Source organism: Dromiciops gliroides, chromosome 4, assembly GCF_019393635.1.
Source record: "Dromiciops gliroides isolate mDroGli1 chromosome 4, mDroGli1.pri, whole genome shotgun sequence".
Classification (NCBI taxonomy): domain Eukaryota; kingdom Metazoa; phylum Chordata; class Mammalia; order Microbiotheria; family Microbiotheriidae; genus Dromiciops; species Dromiciops gliroides.
Window position 1 is genome coordinate 120,019,825 of NC_057864.1, and position 23,730 is coordinate 120,043,554.

A 23,730-nucleotide genomic window follows, 5' to 3' on the forward strand; every position below is an offset into this window, starting at 1 on the left:
TGAATTTAGAAGCAAGGACTTAGAGCCACTAAGTGCTGTGCTTTTTTGGAAGGTTATACTTAGGCTGGAGAACATTAGCTAAGTGGATTTTTATTTAAAAAGTTGGTGACTATAGTCATAGCTGCTGCTTCCAGGAAGGCCTGTGGCTATAGAGGAAAGCTGCCTGGCTCCCTCTACAATGGGGAGGTGTGCTGTGGAAGAGACAAGAGTGGAGGGGGAGATCCTGGGGAAGGACTTGATCTGGTGGATCATGGGGAGCCACTAGGTCTTCTGGAAATCCTAGGCCAAGGAGAGGCTCGGGCCCTCCCCTCCGCCATCTCCCATTCTGCCTATCAGAAGGGGAGCTGAATCAGTGTGAGGGAGGGAGAGAGAAAGTGCTGGAGAAGACACCCAGAGATGGAGCTAGCTCCCGCCTGTGGTATGTGGGTGAAGTGGCTCCATGTGCCATGGGTCCTGTCTGTCTCTGTGCTGTTATGGGTGCTCGATGGGCACCACCCCTATGCTGGGCTGTGGGGGTGACACATGGCACACGTCCTCTTGACCCTCTTCCATACAGGGGAAAGGAAAAAAGGCTAGAGGAGCTTTGGGATTACCCTGGGGGCTGGTGGGGTGGGACATGAGCCCTGGAGAAGGCAGGGGGAGGCAGGAGGATCCAGAGGCTGGGGCTGTCCCCACCTCCCCACCCCCTTGCCCTGGGTCCTGCCTCAGCTCTGGGGCTGAGCTGGGGTGGGGCGGGGAGGGGGCAGGAGGGGCAAGACTAGATGACTATATTGCTGGGACTGATTCTTCCCCAGGATGGCTCTGGATCCACAGGGGCCCTTCCTCTGGTCACTACTCACAAGTGCTCACTGGCTATTGGAGACAGGATCTCCTTGATGCGCACAATGAGCTTCTCATGCTTCAGGGGGTCCCTGAGGGACCCATTGCAGCTTGGCCATACAGAAGTCCAGGGTACTAAGTGTGGGGGTTTCCCCATTGCCAGGCACAGGCAAGGAAGCAAAGCTGGCCGTGAGCACCTGGCGGATGGGCTTGCAGCTGCTGCTGCAGAGCCAGGGTCCGGCACTCCTCCCTGGTCACCTCCTGCTCTGGTGTGATGCTGGAGGACTGCGTTCTGCTCCTCGAAAGCCATGTTCATCTTCCTCAGGCGCTGGAGCTCTGCTTCCTTGGCTTTGTTCTGGTCCAAGAATTCCTCAGTAAAGATGGGGACATTGAAGGTAGAGCAGCCATCAAAGTCCCTGCCCTTGTATCCATTCAGGAGAGTGTTCAGGGCTGAAGCACCTGGGTCCTCTTTCTTGGCTTTCTTCTCCTGGAATTTCTGTGCGCACATCTTGTAGGCCTCGGACTGCTGGTATTCACAGAGCTCCTTCATGTACTGCTGCTTCTTCTGCTCTGTCTCATCCAGGTAGCACTGCTTGTCTGTGACTTGTAGCTTGCTCCACTCAGCCCCCAGCATCTTGATGATCTCAGGGAAGGGCAGGTCTGGGTGCAAGGTGCAGATCTGCTCCTGCTGTTCATTTAGGAATCAAACATAACCTGTGACAGGTGCTTTTAGCCCATTGGGAAGAATCTTTTTCCTCTTTTTGCCCTTAGGCTAACCTCACTTCTTCACAGGCTCCTCTTCGGAGGGCCCTTTCTCCATGCCACTGGCCCTAGAGCCCTCCACTTTCTCCTGCTGCTGCTGTCCAGGAACCTCCTTCCCATTGCTTGGCCTCCTGAGCAAACTTTATTGGATCTTCGGGTTCAGACTCTCAACCGCCCTTGGCTCCGACTAGAGAACATTAGATTGGGAGTTAGGAATGCTTAGATTCTAGGTCTAGCTCTGCCCTAACTCATGCTATGACTGTGGGCTATTTGCTTTACTATTAGGGTTCTCTTTGCTCATCTGTAAAGTGAAGTGATGAAATGATTTTATAAATTCTGTAAAAAAAAAAAAATTCCATAAGTCTTCAAAAGAAAGTGATTGAGAAAATAAAGTTCAAGGATGTTGTTCTTCCCCCCCCCAACCCCCCCAACTTATATCCAGCTTTATTCTTATACTAACAAGGACAAAATTTGGTGAGTTTAGAGGAATTGGTAGTGGGCACGTCTGTTGGAATGCTTCCACCTGTGTTATTTTTCAATGGATGTCCTTTCTTAGGTACTTAGACTTGTTTTCTTCAGATACTAATCTTTCTCTAGATGCTAGTCTTGAGTGGAATCAAAGTTACTGTGTTATTATTAGCTTAAGAGCCAGACTCATGTTTTTGCTTAGCTAGAAGCCATGGCTGTGAAAAGATAGAGCTAGCATCTTCCTTAGAAAATTTTTTTCTTTTAAAATATGTATATAAATGTCTGTCAAAGACTGCCATATGTCAGAGACTGTTTTAGTCTGAAAAAAATTAGGTGGGGTTGGGGCATGTGCTACCAGTTGATCACTTTTTCCATTGAAGAATCTTAGTATGGCTCCTGTGGAATTTCTGATTTTAAATAAGACTGTATCTTGATGGGATAGAACACTAGACATGGAGTTAGAAAGACCTGAGTTCAAATTTTATTCAGGCACTTACTCTGTGACTCTGGACAAGTCACTTAACTTGTATCTGATTCTGTTTGCTCATCTGTAAAATAGGGATTTTAGCACCTACTTTGAAGTGTTGTTATGAGGATGAAATTAGATAATTTTTACATAGCAATTGTAAACATTAAAATGTTATATAAATGCTGTTGTTATAACAAAGCTGAAATAACTTCATCCTCAATTAGATGAATAGACTTGTTCCACAGGTTTATTTGTGATTGACCATTTGCATCTTAGAGAATGTCTACCATATACCACTGTTTTAATTTTAATTTGAGAGCTAATGAGATGCTCTTTTTGAAATAGTCAATTGGTCGTGACTGCTTCTTTAAATCTGTGACCAGTCAGAGACAATAAAACTACATCATCAAGGCACAGAGGAGAATGTCTCAGTAAATGATAGTAATGACTGGTATAGAAAATTAAGATTTTCAAGCACTTTACATATATTATTTAATATGATCATCATAATAGTCTATGAGATTTTCCTGTTTGCTGTAGCAGAAAGACATTGAAATTCATAAATATCTGTACCATGTTGCTTGGATACCATCAACATGACATAGCTTTATTATACCATTTAAGTTTGGGATTGAATATCTTGTTCCATCTCAGCTCTTATTTTGGAATTACATTTTTCTAGAAATCTGAATATATATTAATAGATTAACTTGAGATTGTAGAGTTTAGTCCATATATGTTTCCTACATACTGAATGGATCGTAACCTCTATTGTAACCCACACATGAAGAAGAACACTACTGCATGCTGGGCAGGTAGTCTTCATCCAGCCTTTGCTTGAACTCAAGTGAATGGGATCCTTCCACCTCCCAAGGTGGCCTGTTCCTATTTGGATAGCTCTAATTTTTTTTTTTTTTTTAGTGAGGCAATTGGGGTTAAGTGACTTGCCCAGGGTCACACAGCTAGTAAGTGGTAAGTGTTAAGTGTCTGCAGCCGGATTTGAACTCAGGTACTCCTGACTCCAGGGCCAGTGCTCTATCCACTGCGCCATCTAGCTGCCCCAGCTCTAATTTTTAGGAAGCTTTTCCTTACAAATCCAAATTTGCCTCTTTGTAACTTCCTTTCATTACTCCTAATTCTTCCCTTTTGGGACATACAGAACAAAAGTAATTCATATTAAAATTATTTGAAGATATTTTTGTAAGTCTTTTTCCAGGCTTTCCTTATGTACTGTGATCTCAAAGCTCTTGATTGCTCTCTGCTGGACATTATCTAGCTTTTTTTTTTTTTTTTTTGGTTGTAGTTCTTAAAACATGGCATCCACAACTGAACACAATACTTCAAATGTGAGCTAACCACAGCACAGGATGCAAAAGATCCATCACCTCCTTAGTACCTCTTAGTGCAGCCTAAAACCTTCCCTATCACACCATTATTTCGTTTTCAGATCAACTGATGTGCAGCCATGCTTCCTCTGTCTTGGAGTTGTGAAGTTTGTATTTTTATCCCCAGTGAAATACTTTACATATCCCATTAAAATTAGATTCAGCCCAGTGTTCTGGTCTTTCAATATCTTTTAATCTTGTCTCAGTTTAAAGCTGATGGACTCTTAAACTCAACCTCTTCATTTTGAAGATGAGAAAATTTGAAGGCCATTGCCCCAAGTTCTGGGCAACAATTTCAAGATATAAACTCTAGTCCTCTCACACCAAACCTAATGCACCTTCTACTGCATCCAGTGTATCTAGCCATGCTTTGCAGCTTTGTGTCATCTGAAGATTTGATATGCATGCCATTTATTCATTTATCCAGGTAATTGATGAAAATGTTTAATAGCACAGGACCAAACACATTCCTAGGGCACTGTACTAGATTCTTCCTTTCAGTTTGACTTTGAAACATTTAAATTCTTTTGGTCCAGGCCTGTCTCAGGTTAAATTCTAGACCATAGATTATTTTGAGTGCCTTTTTCACTTTTAAGTGTTTGATCAAGTATTTTAGTGACTAGAGCTCCTGGTTCTCAAGCACGAGGGGGGGGGGGGTTCCCGGAAGCTACAGAATTTGGAGAGATAGTCATAGGGTTGTCATAAATTGTCAGAGATTTATGCCTCTGTAATTTAAAGGGACAGTAGGGCGAGTCTTAATCTTTAGATTTCAATCAACTTATCAGGAAATTGTAGAGATCTTGTATGTCAACAAGTTATGCCATGTACCCGTGGTTTCTTTTTCTTTCTTTCTTTTTTTTTTTTTTTGTGGGGCAATGGGGGTTAAGTGACTTGCCCAGGGTCACACAGCTAGTAAGTGTTAAGTGTCTGAGGCCAGATTTGAACTTAGGTCCTCCTGAATCCAGGGCTGGTGCTCTATCCACTCCACCACCTAGCTGCCCCTAACTGTGGTTTCTTTAATTAATTTGGGAAGTCCCACGACTGATTATAAGTGTTAAGTCCTAGAAATCTGCCTGATGCTGAGAAGTTAGGTGACTTGGACATGATCTTATGTCTTGTAAGTTCAAGAGGCAACTTTTGCACTCATGTCTTTCTGACTCCCTTTGTAGCAGTCTATTTAGTATGTTATACTGACTTCATAGCCTCTCCCCTTCTTACCATAACAGTCTTTTACCATTTACTCCCCTCTATACACAGTGATGTAGCTTATAATGGCCTACTTGCTCTTCCTGCAACATAGCCATGCTTTTGTATTGGCTATCTGTGCCTAAAATTTTCTGTACCTCTTCCTGTTTAGTTTTCTGGCCTCTTTCAGCTCAAATTCTGCTCAGTTCAAGTTCTATCTCTTGAAGGAGGCTTTTCCTCACTCCTCCTGTCCCTCAGTAACTAGTGCCACCTTCTCTGAAATGACCTCCTGTCTATTCTGTACATATCTTGTATGGACCTAGTTATTTATATGTTGTTTCTGTCATTAGAACATGAACTCCTTGAAGGTAGGTATTTGTTTTCGTTTTCTTTGTATGTATGGTGCTTAGCACAGTGCCTAGCACATAAATAAGTACTCAATCAATGCTTGTTAACTGACTGTCCCTCATGGAGAGATGCTTTTTCTGTATCTCTTTATCTCAATAATATAACAGTTTTAATTGTATGTATAGAGAGATTAAGGGTTCAGAGTAAGTTAAAGAAGAGATGATCATTTTCAGCTGTAGCTCTAGGCTATCTGTCCCATAGGTAGAGAAATAAGCTGTAAGTACTGATTTGTTAGAAGATTAATTCTGACCTCTTGGTTATAAATTCTTAAACGCTGTCATATAAAGATTGCAATGATGACTTTGACCAAATATTCTGTTTTTTAATTCATCAGTTATTACTGGAGAGCTGTTTAGCCATGCAATTTTGAGCATGACATCAAAACCCTGAGGCACAGTTTCTTCAGTTGTAAAATTAAAGGAGGCAGGCAAATTTGAAAACTTTGGTTTTATAATGGTAAATTGACCCACATGGTGTATTTAAGGTTTATTGTAATTTCTGCTACAATAAAATTTGGTTAAAATCAGTCAACTCAAGAGTTATTGATTAGAAAAGCAAATATGAAAAGGATAACAATTAATTAAGATATGTTAGTTAAATATAAAATTTCATTATTAAGAGAATATTTCTGAGTTATGAAGTAACATATCTCAAATGTAAGGACTTGATATTTTCTACAGGTTTAGGCACAATATAAATAACTTTGAGTACACTGTTGGGGCAGCCAGGTGGCGCAGTGGATAGAGCACTGGCCCTGGATTCAGGAGGACCTGAATTCAAATCCAGCCTCAGACACTTAACACTTACTAGCTGTGTAACCCGGGGCAAGTCACCTAACCCCAATTGCCTCACCAAAAAAAAAAAAAAAAAAGATTACACTATTATTGGAAGGCACTAGGATGGAGGGAAATAGTTATGATGATTGACTACAATGACAAAACATATGGTACCTACTCTGATGGGCTACTGTGAAGAAAATTCTTTATCAAGTTTAAGGTACTATATAAAAGTTATGATGAACAGGATGCTATCAGAAAAACCTGGAAAGACCCACATGAACTGAGGCAGAGAGAAATGTACTGTATACAAAATAACAGCAATAGTGTAAAATGATCTGCTGGGGAGCACACGGTTATTTTCAGCAAGGCAGTGATCCAATATAACTCTGAAGGACTTAAGAAAATTGCAGTACACCTACAGAGGAAGAACTGATGGTATCTGAAAACAGACTGAAACACATTTTTTTTTGGACAACTCCTTAATCTGAAGTTTTGTTTTTATCTGTTTTCTCTCACAACCTAGCTAATGAAGAGATGTTTTCCATGACTACTCATGTATAACTTAGATTGAATTGCTTGAGTTCTTGGGTTGGGGGGTGGGAAGGGAGGGAGGAAGAGAAGTTGGAACAAAGTTTTAAAAAATTGATGTCAAAATTTGCTTTTACATGTGATTTGGAAAATAAAATTCTAAACAATGGGGGGGAAAAGTACGCTGTTAAGGGGAAAAAAATTCCACTGCTACTAAAGCCAGGTGAACTAAAATAGTAGATATATAATGTCATGCTATGATCGTCCCTAACTGTAACTATAACCTATGCGGGAAAATTGAGCAACAGTAATTCCCTGTGCTTTGGATAATTAAAAGACAGAATTGTTCTGGTACACACATGAAAAATGACCATATTCTAGTGACAGCACTTGATAATCATTCCGTTAACTGTGTGCTGTCAGACATTTCTTCATTTTTGATAAACTTCAAAGCTGTATTTAGGATGGAAAATTCTAGCAGATAAATGTGCTTTTCATTTAACTGTAGCCTACGAATCCTTCATTTTTTGTGTTGCTTAAAATAGCAAGAAGGAGACATGCCCAAGAAATGAAGTATATCACCATCCTACTTGAAAGATTTAGGGGTTTATAGGACAGGCTCCAGGAAACAGACTACTTATGCTATATCTCCTGTAGCTTTGCTCAAACAACATATGTAATGACATCTGAATTTAACGCTGTTATCCCATGGTAGCACTTCAGTTATATTTCTGGTAATTCCATGGAATCTGGATGACTTCATGCCTTTCAAAAGAAAAAGTTGAAATTTAAAGCAGTCATTAACTTTAAACATCTTGAATTTAGTAGTAATTGGTGGAAGAGACCATGTGACAAGAACAGAACAGTTTGCTATTGTGATGGTAGTAAGATACCATAGAATCATAGTTAACACCATAGATAACTTGCAAAATGTTAATTAGAATACATAGGATGGGGTGGTTTTTGATGAGGTTTGTTTTTTATTCTGATTAATTATCTTGATTATTTGAATCCTTTGTTTAACTGAGGTTTTTTTTTAAACTGTTGTTGAAATACTTTTTTTTTAAAGGTTTGATGCAGTGAAATAATAGAATCTTTAATGAATTAGCTTTGCAATGCTTCAGTATTGTCATGAACACCAGTGAAACATCCACGTACAGAATATGGAATGGTTGATGTAGAATATGTAGCATTAAAGTAGCACTATATAATTTTGTCACTTGGTTGCTGCTTCCTGTCCCGAAGACAGAATGTTAAAGTAGGTAGTGTTCTTAACATTTCCCCACGTTCCATTCTGCGCCCCTCTCCAACCTTCTGGGAACCCTTTTCCTTTCATGCCTTATTGGAGCTCTAGTTATCCAAAGCAATTATTAAGAGCATTTCCCTTGCAGACAGAGAAAAATGAAAGGAAAAAAAAAAACCTGAAGAGCTAAATGGGCAGAACCAAGAGAATGTTGTATAAAGTAACAGCAGTATTGTTTTAAGAACAACTTTGAGTGACTGTCATTTTGACTATTACAAGTACCCAAATTAACTACAAAGGATATATGAAGGAAGACACTATCTGCATCCAGAGAAAGAATTTATAGTTAGACATATGTGTAGAATGGTTTTAAATATATGTGTGTATGTGTATTTGTGTCTAATTGTAGCCATCTCTAGGGTGGGGAAGGAGAAACAAAAAAAAGGGGAAAAGAAAAGAAAGTTACATGATAACTTTATTATGTATTCAAAAGGAATAGCAAGTTGTACAAAATAGATTTACAGTATTGTGTATAATCATCTTTTTTTTTCTACCCAGGTATATTACAGAAATGCTTGTTTTATTTCTTAAGTTCAGAATAGAATAAATAAAATTAGGTTTTTAAAAAAGGAACTTAAAGTGAATTGGTTATCTCTAACTTACAGGTCTTAAGGGGGAAAAACTTAGCTTTCTGCCAGCAACCTCATGTATATCTCATATGTCAAACTTAAAAAGGATCTGAGGGATCAGCCTAGAAAGCAGTGGTGGGATGCAGTATCCAGAATCGTCAACTATCAGTTCCAGCTCCAGTTGAGTGCTGGACTTGGAGTCAGGATGAACTGAGTTTGAATCTCAGCTCAGACAATTACTAGTTGTCACCCTGAACAAGTCTCTAACCTCTCTCAGACCTCAGTTTCCTTATCTGTATGGTCTTTTGCAGTACTAGAGGGTCATAGAAGTTCAGAGTTTGAGTCCTCAGAGGCCATCTTCAGTCTCATAGTAATCCCCTGAAGAAAATCAGACAGCCTTGCTTAAAACAAGTGCCTTAAAATTTGCAAAGCCTTTTACAAATATCTTATTTGAAGGATCAAATCACAACAACCCTTGGAGGTAAATGCTCTTATCTCCATTTTTGAGATGAGGAAACTGAGGCAAACAGGTTAATGACTTGCTCACTGTCACAAAACTGGTTAATGTAGGAGGAAGGAAAATTTGTACTTAGAATTTCCTGACCCCCCTCTATCTGCTGAGTTTCCCAGCCTCCTGGAAGTGCTTAACCCCTAAGGCTGCCTATTCCAGTTTGGGATATTTCTAATTGTGAGCATGTTTTTCTTTATATTAAACCTAAATTTGCCTCTGAAACTTGTCTTTCAGTCATTCAACAAGCTCTTATTAATGGCTCCTCTTCCCCAGGTATTGTGGTAGGTGTTGGGGGTACAAAGACAAGAAAGAAATCCTTCCTAACTTGAAGGAAATCACATTGGGGGTGGGGTTTACAACATAAATACTGAAAACAAAATGCAAAATTCTGAAGCAAGGGCACCAGCAGCTGCAGGGGGGAGAGGAGGAGGGCAGTCAATTGATAAGCATTTACTGTGTACCGAGTACAATCCTAGGCTAATGGAAATCAGAATAAATGCTCTGCACAAAGGAGAACTAGAGCTGATCCTTGAAGGAAGCTAAGTATTCTCAGAGGAGAAGGTGAACAAAGAGTGCATTTCAGGGCTGATAGGACAGTTTGGACCACAGGACAGAGACTGGAGATAGACAATGGCAAACAGGCCAGTTTGTAGTTTATTCTTGAGGCAAGAAGGAGCCACTGGAACTTTTCGGTCAGAGGAGTGACATAGACATATCTCTTTTTAGGAATATAAATTTGGGAGCTTTGTGGGCCATGTTTTAGAGACAAATTATAGCCATTCTAGTTCTGCTCTCTGGGCAAGTTAATTCTGTGATAGTCCTTCAAATACTTGAATACCACTATCATCTACACTTAGTTTCTTTTCTAGACTAAGCATCCCTAAACACTCTTCATATGATATAATCCTATAGCCTTTCGCTATTCTTATTGTCCTGCTACACACTTTTCAGTTTATTAGCTTCCTTAAAATGTGGTGCCAAGAACTGGGCAATATGTTTTAGGTTTCCTGTGCGGGGATAGAATGTAAGCAGGCTGTTGCCTTATTCATTCTGGGACACTCTTTCTTTCTTTCTTTCTCTTTGTCTTTCTCTCTCTTTCTTCTTCTTCTTCTTTTCTTCTTCTTCTTTTCTTCTTCTTCTTCTTCTTCTTCTTCTTCTTCTTCTTCTTCTTCTTCATCATCATCATCAGGGTTAAGTGACTTGCCCAGGGTCACACAGCTAGTAAGTGTCAAGTGTCTGAGGCCAGATTTGAATTCAGATCCTTCTGACTCCAGGGCTGGTGCTCTATCCACTGCGCCACCTAGCTGCTCCCCACTAATTTTTCTCTTAATGCCTAAGAGGACATTAATTTTCTTGACTGCCATTTCACATTGTTGACTCATTGAACTTATATTATCCCAATCTTTTTGTAGGAATTCTCATGCCTACTCCAATTTGTGAACTTGTTTTTTTAAACCCAAGTATAAGATTTTATATTTATCTTCATTAAATTTAATATTAAGACACTTTAGTCCACTGTCTTACTTAGCCTCCCAGAATGTTTTAAAGTGACATTATCCAAAGGGTTAGCCATCCCCTCCTGGTTTTGTGTCATTCCTGAATTTGATAAAGGTGCCCCTGGTTAGTGTCAGTCAACCAGTGCTCTGTCTTGTCCCCTTCTGTTCTTTCCTTGTAGTCTCTCACTTGGTGACTTGATTAGCTCCCATAGACTTAATTATCATCGTAGTGCAGTTGACTCCTATATCACTATGTCTTTCTCTAAACTCTCCTGTGTTCCAGTTGCTTGTCTCAAGTTGCTTTTTCAATATTTTCACTTGGATGTCCCAAAGATATCTCACACTTAACACATCCAAAACAACCCATTATTTCTGTCTAGGATGCTAGCATTCTTTCAGGCACCAAGGTTCTAATCAGTTGACTCTTCCAGCCTGTCTTTTATATTCATCCCCTTTCCTCTACTTACTATAGCACCCTAATTTACACCTTCATTATTTCTCAGCTTGACTATTGTAGTAGCCTCCTAATTGGTCTCCCTGTGAGACTTTGATAAAGATAGCTGCCCAAGTGTTTTGCTTAAAGTGCTGGTGTGACCAAGCCACTCCCTCACTCAGTAAACTGAGAGGCTCTTTTTTGCCTTAACTATCAAATGTAAATTCTTCCGTTTGACTTCTAAAGCCCTTCACAACTGGGCTCCATCTGTTTTTCTAATCATATTATATACATTATTCCCCTTCCTGGACTCTGTGTTCTGACAAAACTGACTGTCTAGTTCTTGGTCATGTAGGATACTTCATTTTCTTTCACTGGGCCTTTGTACTGTCTCCCATGCCTAGAATATACACCTTTACCTTTGCATCCTAGAATCCTTTATATCCTTCAAAGTTCTGCTCATGTACCACCTTCTCCATGAAGCCTTTCCTGATCCCTTTAGCTGCTATCAATCTTGCCACCAAAACTTTACCATATATTTATTATATACCTGTCATGCCAATAGTGTGTTAGCTTCTTTGAGTCAGGGACTGTCTTTATTTTTTGTATTTGTATTCCCATTGATCTTAGACATTGTATATTAGATATAGTAGATACTTAAGTGCTTATTGATAGGTTAATTGCTACTACTTTTTTTCCATTGATAAATTTGTTCAACAGCACGGTTCCAGGCACTTGGTCACTTGAGACCTTCTTTCAAGTTGGTCATCAACCATTTCTAAACTTAGTTAACTATATACAATGGTCTAGCCCACATCTCTCCATATTTTAACAAGAATACTTGTTAATGCTTTGGTAATATCCAGGCAAACTTGGTTTTTTATCATTCTTCTGATATCCCAATTTAGTTACCCCGTCACAAGAGGAAATGAGTGTCAGTTCTTTTTTTTTGTTTGTTTTTCCCCAAATCAAAGCATTGTTGGCTCTTTGTGATCACTGCTTCTTTTCCTAAATGTTCATTAACCATGTGATTAATGCATCCTAGCATCTCACCAGAGGTTTAACTTAAGCACAACTGGTTCCTATACTCCCTCTTCTTTATTTAATTTGGAAAAGAAGACCTGGAAACCCGTTAATCCTTTTCAAGTCCTGTAGTACCTCTCTTATTCTCTGTGATCTTTTCTGGGTTTAGGTCAGGGACAGACAATAGTCATTTGTTTTAAATGAATTACATCTTTTATTAATTTAACTTCAACAAATACAAACATCAAAATGAAAAGAATGAAAAAGGATTGTATGAACTGATGATGAGTGAGATGAGCAGAACCAGGAGAACATTGTACACAATTTCAACAACATTATGTGTTGATCAACTGTGATAGACTTAAGGATTCATGATGGAAAATGCTCCAAATCCAGAAGAAAAAAAAAGAACTGTGGAATCTAGATGCAGATCGAACCATACTAATTCTATTGTTGTTGTTGTTTTTCTTTTTTGAGATTTTTCCGTTTTGCTCTGGTTTTTCTCTTATAACATGACTAAGGCAGAAATATGTTTAATGTGATTGTATGTACATAACTGATATCAGATTACTTTGCTGTGTTGGGGAAGAGGGAGGGTGGGAGAAAAATTTAAAACTAAAAAACAAATGTTGAAAACTCTCCGAATGTAACTGGGAAATAATAAAATATTTATATGGGGAAAAAAGAAAAAGGATTGCATGTGAACCCACCAACTTTTTTTAAAAATTTAATTAATTTATTTATTTTTGGTGAGGCATTTGGGGTTAAGTGATTTGCCCAGGGTCACACAGCTAGTAAGTGTTAAGTGTCTGAGGCCGGATTTGAACTCAGGTACTCCTGAATCCAGGGCCTGTTCTTTATCCACTGCACCATCTAGCTGCACCAACCCACCAACTTTTGTCAAAATTTCTCTGTTTATATCTCCTTGAGAACTGTTTAGTTTGGGTTTTTTTTTTTTGTTTGGTTTTTTTTAAGTGAGGCAATTGGGGTTAAGTGACTTGCCCAGGGTCACACAGCTAGTAAGTATTAAGTGTTTGAGGCTGGATTTGAACTCAGGTACTTCTGACTCCAGGGCTGGTGCTCCATCTACTGTGCCACCTAGCTGCCCCTAGTTTTTTCTAAAGTCAAGATTGGTTACTGCCTTGGTTAAAGGTCTAATTCTTTCAAAGTTGTGTTCCTTTACATTATTGTGGTCATCCTGTAAATTTTTCTTCTGGTTTTGCTAACCTCACTCTGCATTGGTTTACAAGTCTTCCAAGTTTTATATTTGTTGTTTCTTAAGGTACAATAATATTCCGTTACATTCAATTGCTATAGTTTATTTAGCCATTTTCTAGTTAATGGCACTCATCCCCTCCTCCCCCCTCCCCATTTCATATAGGCCCTTTCCCTTTTGTTTTGACCTCTTTGTGACATATGCCTAATAGTAACACCGGGTTAAAGGGTATGTACAGCTTAATATCTGTGTTCTTTCAAGGATCACTAACTGGCTTAACAATCAGATTTAGAACCAAAAATGAACTTTACATATGGGACAATTGAAGCGCTGGCTCTAGTTAACACACCCAACACACATAGGTGTGTTAAATTATAGCATTTAGATCTGAATCTATGTAGCTTCTCCACTGTACTACAGCGGCTGTCATGTGGATGAAGGGTTACACTTGTTATATCTGGCCCCAGAGGGCAGCACAGGGAGCAAACAGTAAAAAGTTAGAGTCAGATTATTGGCTCATGTAAAGAAAAATTCCTATTTTTGGACTGCATTGGGAAGTGAATTAACTAAAGGTCTTAACTAGAGGTCATAGGGTAGTGTTGTGAAAATTTCTAAGTCGAAGTGTTAGATGAAGAAAAAAACAAAGTCTCCAAGCCAAAAGAATATAGGTTTATTGAGAGATCCTGTCTCATGATAAAGCTGGTCTCAGTCCTAGGACCCAAAGACCCTGAGCCTCAGGATCCATGAATATTTATACACAATGACTCCTCCCACAAATTAACATAATCTAAGGGGTACAAATACAGTAAGTATGGAATGGGAAGAAAGAAACCATCAGTCATATATTCTACTTAAAATAGCCCTGTTACTAAGTAATAGGCTCATAAACATAAGCCATCTATTGGACATCTTTGCCATCTTGGACATAGCCTCTTTGGCCTTTGTTTCTCAGCTATTAAGACTTTGCACCATATTGGTTAAGCTTAGCTCTCCAACTTCTCTCCCACTCTGATTGATCACTTATAGCTCAGAAGTTACTATTTTGGGTATCTGACCTTTAAGCTGCTTGGTGGGTATGCCTAACCACAATTGGAAGTCAAATAGTTGAATCTTTGATTAAGCTTATAGAGTAGACAAGTTAGCATTTGCCTTAGCTCCTTTCAATATCTCTCTTTTAAGCTAGTAAAGAATATCACAATTTGTAGTCTATAAACTGCTTAGTATTACTGTTGAATCACTTGTATCTTATGGTTGTAGAAAAAAACCACAGTAGATACTGTTTATTACTTAATAAGGATATTATAGAAGAGATTCCTGATTAGGTATGGATTGAACTCAGTGACCTCAAAGGTCTTTTCAAACACTTGAATTTTTTGAAACCTGCTTCTTAGTGTATAGTAAATGGTCTTTACATTTAATTTTTCTAGTTTAGTTTTATACAAAGCTTTGTTTAAATAGAACACAACTGGTAAAACTGGTTTTTTTAAAAAGTATGTAAACTACCAAGATATTTAATCTTAGTTTAGATATTAGATTTATCTGTCTCTTTGGAATGTCATTGAAGATGGGCCATGACACAATTTCAGAGAAAAGTAGAATGAAATTTCATGTTGCTTTCTGAATTGTTTTCTTTACAGAAGAGACCTCAGTGTCTTCCCCTCTGAGTTTGTCTGGGACTATTTCTCTCCTTTCCCTTGCCATTCATTACAGAAAGAGTGGGGTGATAATTGGCTTTTTCCTCTTTCCACACTTTCTCGCCATTAAACAAAGAAATAACGACAAAACAAACAAAAAACCCCCCACACAAACTCTTTTCAGTTTTATTTTCCTTATTGTCAGTATTTCCTTAGTCTGGGAGTAACAAATGTGATACAAATAGTTTTTCAAAATGTGAGCTTAAGTACAAGATAAACATTTTCTTTTCTAGTTTATAATCTCCCTTTTCTCATCCTCCTCTTCTTCCCCAGCCCCCAATTTGGAAATAGGTTTAGTTTTTTATATGGGGAATTTCCTTGTGTCTTCCAGGAAAGGATGGCAGGAGTTTGCTACTTATATCTGAATAACACATTTTAAAAATATTATTTAAGAAACAATAATTTAGTCATATACAATAACTATTGTCTGTATAGTATACAGGGTATATTGTAACAAAATGATAGTTTAGTTATTGTATGTATTTAGAGTATGGGGCAATGGAATTGGAAAATGAACTTTTGAAAATACTGAAATATTTCAAGAATCTATTATAAGATTGTAAGCCTTCTGTGTCTGTAAATTATGAGTTGCTATGGTAGAAAAATCAATCATACTAGTTTTCAGCTATCTGGTAGTGAGCTCTCCAAATGACTCTTAGATGACTGACATGTTTCTCTGTTCCTAGGCCTGTACTCAAAACCTTTCTAACTTTGTACCTTCATGACTGCTGTAGGCTAGGATTTTAGTTTAGAAATGTTGGGAAGCTAGGTGGCACAGTGGATGGATATTGTGTGGGGCTTGGAGTCAGGAAGACCTGAGTTCAAATTAGGTCTCAAACACTCACTAGCTATGTTTCCCATGGAAAGTCACTTAATTTTTGTTTGCCTCAGTATCCATATCTGTAAAATGGGAATAATAATTGTACCTACTTACTAGGGTTGTGAGGAGCAAATGAAATAATTATAAAGTGCTTAGCACAGTGTCTGGCACATGGTAAGTGCTATATAAATGTTCTCTATCATTATTATTGTTATCATTAATTTGATCTATTGAGTGACTATAAGGTTTTAGGTATAATTGTGCAAACATATATAAGAGAGTGTGCTATGCACAGTGTCTCAAACATTGCCCCAAAGGTAAATAGCCTTGATTTGGAAGAAGAAAAGGGGGGGGCAAAATTAGGGGGAAGAAGGAGAAAGATGAAAGAGGGGCAATTAAGCATGAGGTGACATACTGTCTTGAGTATTAAGCAGCTTTTGTGGTATAGCTGGAAAAGAGTCCGTTTGTGAACTGATCAGGATGAAACACTAGGTGTCAGTGTTGTAGTGTTAACACTGCCAGATGATGTTAGGGATTGTTTTACTTTCAGGCACCAGAATATACTTTAAATGATGGACATGATCTCTAATGGATCACTTGACTTTGCTACTTAAAAAGGGAAAAAGCCTTTTTATTGTTTGATTATTTCTTGCCTTGAAAACATCCTCCCTAACTGTGGGAAATAAATATTAGGAAATTAGTTAGTCTTTTGTTTATACTTAAGCTGCAGATAGTGTCCTTTAGTTTACTACATTCATAAGTAATGTTTGAATTTCATGTGTATCTTTGAATTAAGAGTCATTGTAGAAAGGTATCTCACCAGTATGCTTCCTCCTAGATAATTAATTTTAGGGCCATACACCCCAGGAAGCAAACCAAAAAAGGCCCTTATTTCATTTGAAAAAGTCAGGTTGAAGCTGTTCAGTGGCTTCTCACCCTTGTTTTTTCTCCTAACTTGATGCTGATCTTACCAGTTGATAGTCTGATTGCCTATAGATAACTAATTCTGATATGATTCCCATATCAGTAAACCAGTTCTTTCTTATCTAGCACCTTCCAACTCTCTTTTGGTAGATTGCAGTCTGCCTAGATAATAAGCAGAGATTTGTATATTCCCCACGTATGTTAGCTGATGTCACGTATAGTATCTTGTTCAGCATTCCCCTTGACAATCATGTTCCTCTGTAGAGGGTGAAGTCCTCAGCATATACCTGTTTAAGGGTGATAGATGTTGATTGCATCAAGTCTCAAAATATCTCAGGGTTTTTTCAGTGAGATCCACAATCATGCAAAGGAGATTAGTCCCATGATCTCTATGGGGGTAAAACAATGCTTTTTTTCCAGGATATGACATGTGATTTTAGAATCAGTCCATTGAGTTATACCTTTGGGAAAGGTGCTATACTTAACTGGTCCCTAAATTGAATGGTAGGAAGGGAGGGAGCATGCTGGATTGAACTTGGGAAATTGTACATTCTTTAAGTGATGCCCTACTACTGTAGGGTGGGAGAGGAAAAAGCCATCCATCTTTTTAACAGTAATGTTGCTTTGGTGATATTGTATAGCTGTAAATGTTAGAATGACACCAACATGAAAAGATTAGAGTTGCAGTGGAGAGATGCACAATGGCACAAGTCAACTACAGTGCAATTTCAGTGATGACCCATGTGCAAAAAGGTGGTATTAAGTGATATAGGTGAGGGGAAAAATTGGAAACGTCTGTCAGCTGGTCAGGTCATTTGATTGAGGGTTTACAGATGAACAGTTCATATTACACATGGTATCCTCAGAATGTAAAAAGATCTAGAGGAATGTTGGTTAGATCCTCTGGAAAATTTGTAGTAGTACATTAGTAAGAATTATACAGAAGGTTTCTCCCTGTACCTTTGGAGGGAATGGATGGAATAAAAGATTCATTGCAGTTTTGAAGTGTGAATTGTAAGATTTATTAGTATTTCTAAGAGAGAGCTAAAACTTCTTGTTTTCATTATTTTGGGAGCTGCATGATGCTGAAAAGTTCCTACCTAAAAGTTATAAATGCATATCTTTTATTCCAGAACTTAAAAATAAAACTCTAGTTAGTGGGATTTACTATAATTTTAGTTACTCTCTAGTAATGTGCATATTTAGCCATTAGTGTGTTTGTAATCACTAAGAATACATTTATATAGTTTTGATATAAATGACTTTAATTTTGTGAATTAGGTATCACAGATACTGTATCACCATCTTATTATAGATGAAAATATGGATCGGAGAGCTGCTCCTGATTTTGTGTAAAGCCCATATTTAGAATCCTAGAAAGACCTGAAATCGACTTTAGAAATCATCTCATTTGGCTCTTCCTCTCTGTCTGCCTTCTGTTCCCATTTTACAGATGAAGGAACTGAGTCCCAGAAAGATTAAGTAATTTGCCCAAAGTCAAACAGCTAGTAAGTGTCAGAGCTTAGAGCTAGGTCTTTTGCCTCAAATCGTGTTCCTTCTGCTTCTTCCAAACAGATATGCAATACCATTTTTTGTATCTTCTTTAATAAGTTGGCTATAATTTGGCACAGGGTAGTTTTCTTGTGGAAAGTAAAGCATAACTGAAAGGTTTTATAAAACCAAAAGTTAACTAATATTCCTGTATGATGTTTGGATTAAAAGCACAGAGAAACCTTTATTGAAGTTCGATTTTTAGGTGTCCTTTCTGTTTTAGGGGGGGGAAAATTATTGTGTTGGGTATGAGATGTTGAACGAAGACTGTATAAAAGTGCCAAGAGCTCACTAGTGACATAGGTTTGGAAAGAGCCCTGGCTTACCTTTCATTCAGCCAGTCTCCTTTTCAGCTCCAAGATGATGACCAAAATAGTAATGAGTGTTACCAGATTTTAGTTTTAGTCTGTTGCAGATTTCATTTCAGACTAAAATCCTTAGGCAAATAGAAGCAAAAGTAGAATGTTCTCCAGATGAGAGCAATTTCTGCCTCATCTGATCTCAGAGTACTTTATGATCACTGTAAGTGGTCACCACACATTTGTATTTGTTTTCCGTGTATCTACCTACCAAGCTGAAAGCTCCTTAAGGGCAGGAACTAAAGAGGGTTTTTTTTCTTTTCTTTCTTTTTCTTTACTTCAAGCCCTTGATGTTTGTCAGATGAATGAATGAATGAATTTTCTTAACATTTACAGAGTAAAAAATAAGTTTGAGAGTCTAATGTCTGAAGTACCTCCATTTTGACAGACGTGATGAGAATAGTATATTACAGATCAGCAGATTCAGGCATACCTGGCAAATGGGTTTCCTCTAAAATATTTCCTTTCTCTGATAGGAAATACAGTATCCTCATCTAACAAATTTAGTATCTCAATTTTTTCAATTGTGCTTTATCATTTTCAGCTATTACTAGACAGCTTCAAGGGTTATAGCTAAGAGATTCCTGATCTTGAACTCAGACTATCCACTTCCATTGTATAGTCTTTCATAATAAACTACATTCCCTGAGTCTTCTTCACATAGAATATCAGTGTTTAGTGTGTTTTTTTCTCTCTTAAGGTTCTGTAGGAAGTTGGGGAGTTGCCAAAGACCATTTTTCTTCTGATGAAGCAATTGAAGGCGATAATGAAGATGATACCATAGCTTATGACAAAGAAAATGAAAGTGCAGCAGAATCTAATGTTGGGACTAATGCAGGCTGGGCAGATGCCATGGCTAAAATTCTTAACAAAAAAATTCCTAAAAGTAAATCTACTATTCTCATCAAAAACAAAGAGCTGGAGAAGGAAAAAGAGAAAGAAAAACAAGAGAGACTGGAGAAAAGAAAACAGGTATGTCTTGTAGATTAAATTATGTCTCCTTCATTTCTTATCAGTATTAAATTATTTTGTGCAATGTTTGTCTAATTAACATTATAGATTTTTACCCCTATTTGGTGAACACTGTTTTGAACATAACTAAATTACCCTGTTGATCATGTTGTTTTTTCTTACTTTCGAGATTCAGAAAATTAAACTCCAAGGAAACTTCACATTTATCAGTTTTAAGTTTATAAACATATAAATGACCCAGTTTAGAGCTAAAATTTGAGTTCCTGGCAATACATAAGTTATTCATTGAACTGTGCATATGTTTCCTGAACTTGATTCTGAAATGGCCCTTTGAATATACTATGCATTCTAAGGAATAGCAGGTTGGTTGCTTTCTTGAATTGAAAATGTATTTTGTAAGATTAATATGTGAGGTCCCACAAATCAGAGGTGGCTTTCAATTTTGTAAACTTGACTTTGTTCACTGATAGATAAACTAAAACAGAGTCTGCCTTTCATTACATCAATGCCAGCAGAAGTTTAAAAAATGTAGTTCTTTGATCAGAGGCCAAAACCAGGTCATAAACTCATGAATTTATATTCTGGTGGCTATTACAGATACACCATAGTTTTATGAAAGTTTTTTTAAAAATCTCTTTCATACTTGATGATAAAAGTTGACTATGTAAAATATTGAATTTTCCAAAAGATGCTACTAACTTTCTGTTGGGGAAAGACAGCTTTGCACAGTTGGATTGGCATTTTGTAAAGAGTCCCCTTATGGCAATGTAAAAGGCTATCACAAAGAAAGCTGTGTATTTTAAAGAGAAAAGAAAATTTAGAGAGTTCACAGGGTCACTGAGGACCTCTATGCCATGATAAAGTATCAGGCCCTTTTCCATTTTATGTTTGGAATATTGATTGATATATTTAAGATTGTATGGTGGCAGAAATTTTCCATTTTACCTATAGAGGCTACTGTGAATTTGTTCTTTGTTAGACATGACTGGGCTTTTTCTTAAATAAATTTTGCTTTTACATTCTTGCTGATGGAATTAAAATCTGAATGTCTTCTTGCCAGTCAAGTAGAAGAGCATTGTGGTGGTTTCCTTGTTTTGTTTTTATCTGAAACCATCATTACCTCAAATTCCACTGAGGGTGAGAACAGCTTGAATGTTTTCAATGTTAAAGAGATAAGAGACAACCCTTCTTTTGTGATACATTTTGTATTAAATTAAAAGGTTTGTTTATTCTCATCGTAGAAATAGAAGAATTGATCTTCAAAATTGGAGAAGCCTCAAAGTGCTTTCTATTTTTGTCTTAGTTTAATTTATGAAGGGTAGCTTAATTTTAAATGTAAAATATCTTCAGTTTCCTTAATTTTTATCCATTTGAAAAACAGTGCAAAGTGAAATACATTCTATTTTTGACCGATCCAGGTCCTTGTTTCCTTCATCAAGAGAAATTATTGGAATTTAGTTGTGTCACAGAATGATATATATTAAGATGGATACTATGAGATTGGGGTCGGGGGTGGGGAATTGTGTGTTGCATCCGAGAGAGGTCAGGCAGAGAGGGTAATATATACTTGCCAAAGATGTTTGCCACTTTGATGCTGTAATGAAAATCTAGTGTAGAATTTTTAGTTGAAAAGAATTTTTCTGTGGTTTGTGAGGTGTTCCTGCTGCTTCTATTTTGAATAACCTTATGCTGGTTGCATCAGATGGAACACTGCAGATTTTCCTGAAAGAGATGTATTCAAAACTAAATGAATGAAGAAATTTTATTGACCAGATAATGACATATATTTGGATGAGCAACCTATAGAGCTTGTCCATGTGTGTGTGTGTGTGTGTGTGTGTGTGTGTGTGTGTGTGTGTGTGTGTGTGTATGTGTATCTGGGACAGACAGTGCAGAATGACAACAAGGTGGGGCTAGAGTTGAATAGGAAGAGACAGGATTGCTTATGGGAAATTGCAAAGTCCTTTAGTGAACCCAGGTTTCTTTAGGAACAAAATCCCATGTTTTTAATTCCAGCACTCTAGCTATACTGCTATATGAAAATAAGATATAGAATATAATATGTTATAAGGAATTTTTAAATGAATATCACATAGGACAATGGAGAGGTAAGCAGGCTAAAACATATAACCACTGATGATATCATCAGGGAAATGTATGATAGGAACAGAAGATTGACTTTTTTCATTTTGTGAGGGCAAGAGAGGACAGTTGGACAACCAGAAGTTCCCAAAGGCACCCTTGTGATGTCAGAAGGAATGAGTAAAGGTCTCTGGAACTTTGAAAGACTTTCTTGTGGTAAGCTTATAGGAGGACACAGAAGTCTCATAGGATGAGCAAGTGTGGATGTGTTGTGAATCTACATTGTTGATATGAACTTTGAAGTCAAAGAAATAACAGATCCACTTTAGTTTTTCAGAGTTGTGAAGTTCTTATGATTCTGAATTTTGATGAATGTCTAGGCTGAGATTTTTATCCATTCTGTTATGAACCTTTTGGGCATTCTGGTGAAAACTATGGACTCCTCAGAATAATGTTTTTAAAGGCATATGATAAAATACATAGAATTACAAAGGAAATCAATGATACTTAAATACAGTTATAAAAGTATTGGGATTAAATAAAAGCTAACTTGTGGACACAGGTTAAGTACCCCTGCCCTAAGTCCTTTCTATATATATATATATATATATATATACTCATAATGATGTTGTTTTTTTGTTTGTTTTTTAGGGGAATTTATTTTATTTTATTTTAATTTTTTTCCAATTACATGTAAAGGTATTTGAGTTCCAAATTTTTTCTCCCACCCTCCCTTTACTCCCCGCTCCTGAGGCCAGTAAGCACTCTGATATAGGTTATACGTTACAATCATGTTAAACATATTTCCACATTAGTAATGTTGTAAGAGAAGGATTCGTGACCAGATACGCATCCACAGCTCTCGAGACACTCTCTCTAACATCTCTGGACACTCCATGTTGACAGCAGTGAGGAATCTCATGGCAGTCAGGCTCCCTTTTTCTAATATGACATAAAGGTAATCTTTGGGATTCTTAATGGGAACCTGGTAAAACTTCCTTAGGAGCTGGAGTTACATCAAAATGTAATTGCCCTTTCGTGGTACCAAGGCAGGTGCTTTGTTCCCACTGTCCTTCATGATCCCTTCGATGAAGGTTGGGCACAGTTGAAGGTCTATGTTCCAGATGTTCCGATATTGACACAGGATCTCAAAGCCCAGCCAGGAATAGGGGGACAGCACATTGTAGAACAGCTCCAGCTTCCTAGGCAAGCTCACCATGGCCTTGGTTCTGGGCAGAAGTGGGAGCATAATGATGTTTTAAAAGTTTGATGAAGTGTATGACCCTTTGATCCTCCAATAGGCATATCTGTCCTGTTCTCACATCATCCAGAGGGCTGCTGAGTTGATGGTAGGGTACTTGCTTCACACCCTGATCTGCCTTGCATGGCTGAATATACTGGCAACCCTCCAGGCCCCTGCTGTCCAAGGAAACAAAGGCCCTGACAGAAATTCACTTGGGGTCTTTGTGTGACACAGCTGAGTGCTAACCACAGGCCCTATAAGCCGAACCCCTAAAAATGCAGTTTTTTAAAATCCCAACAACAAACTAAGCCAAAGTAATTTATTACCTTTGTCCCTTTTCGGAGTATCATATCAGAGTATGCTATGCTTTCAAAAATGTCTAATGTTCTTTCACATAACAATATTTATAACACAGCTTGATAAGAAGCGGGAGTGGGAAATGATGTGCAGAGTGAAGCCAGATGTTGTCAAAGACAAAGAAATAGAGAGAAATCTTCAGAGAATTGCTACGAGGTAAGAAAATGTTTTTGTGCTTTTAAAAATAGATATATAAAAACTAGGCCAGGTAACCTGTTTCTAATTAGATTTAATATAATGAGTGACTACCAAGAGCCAAATGATTTATACATAAGTCTATTTATTTGGTACTGGATTTCACCAAAGATTTCTTAAGTCTTATGAAAATATTAGAGTTTAGACAAGAATATACAATTTGCTTAGTGCCCTCACAC

The 23,730-nt window shown here is 37.8% G+C and overlaps 1 protein-coding gene and 2 pseudogenes across 1 annotated transcript in view; 1 reads left to right on the forward strand and 2 right to left on the reverse strand.

Annotated features, from left to right (window-relative positions):
* Positions 1-23,730, forward strand: part of RRP15 (ribosomal RNA processing 15 homolog) — a 70,484-nt gene that overhangs the window by 7,341 nt on the left and 39,413 nt on the right. Inside the window, exons 2-3 of the mRNA XM_043962592.1 lie at positions 19,403-19,674; positions 23,415-23,512. Coding sequence (XP_043818527.1) covers positions 19,403-19,674; positions 23,415-23,512 — 370 coding nt within the window. The remainder of the gene's footprint in view (positions 1-19,402; positions 19,675-23,414; positions 23,513-23,730) is intronic.
* On the reverse strand, positions 836-10,907 carry LOC122753398 (annotated as a pseudogene).
* LOC122725473 lies at positions 22,505-22,975 on the reverse strand (annotated as a pseudogene).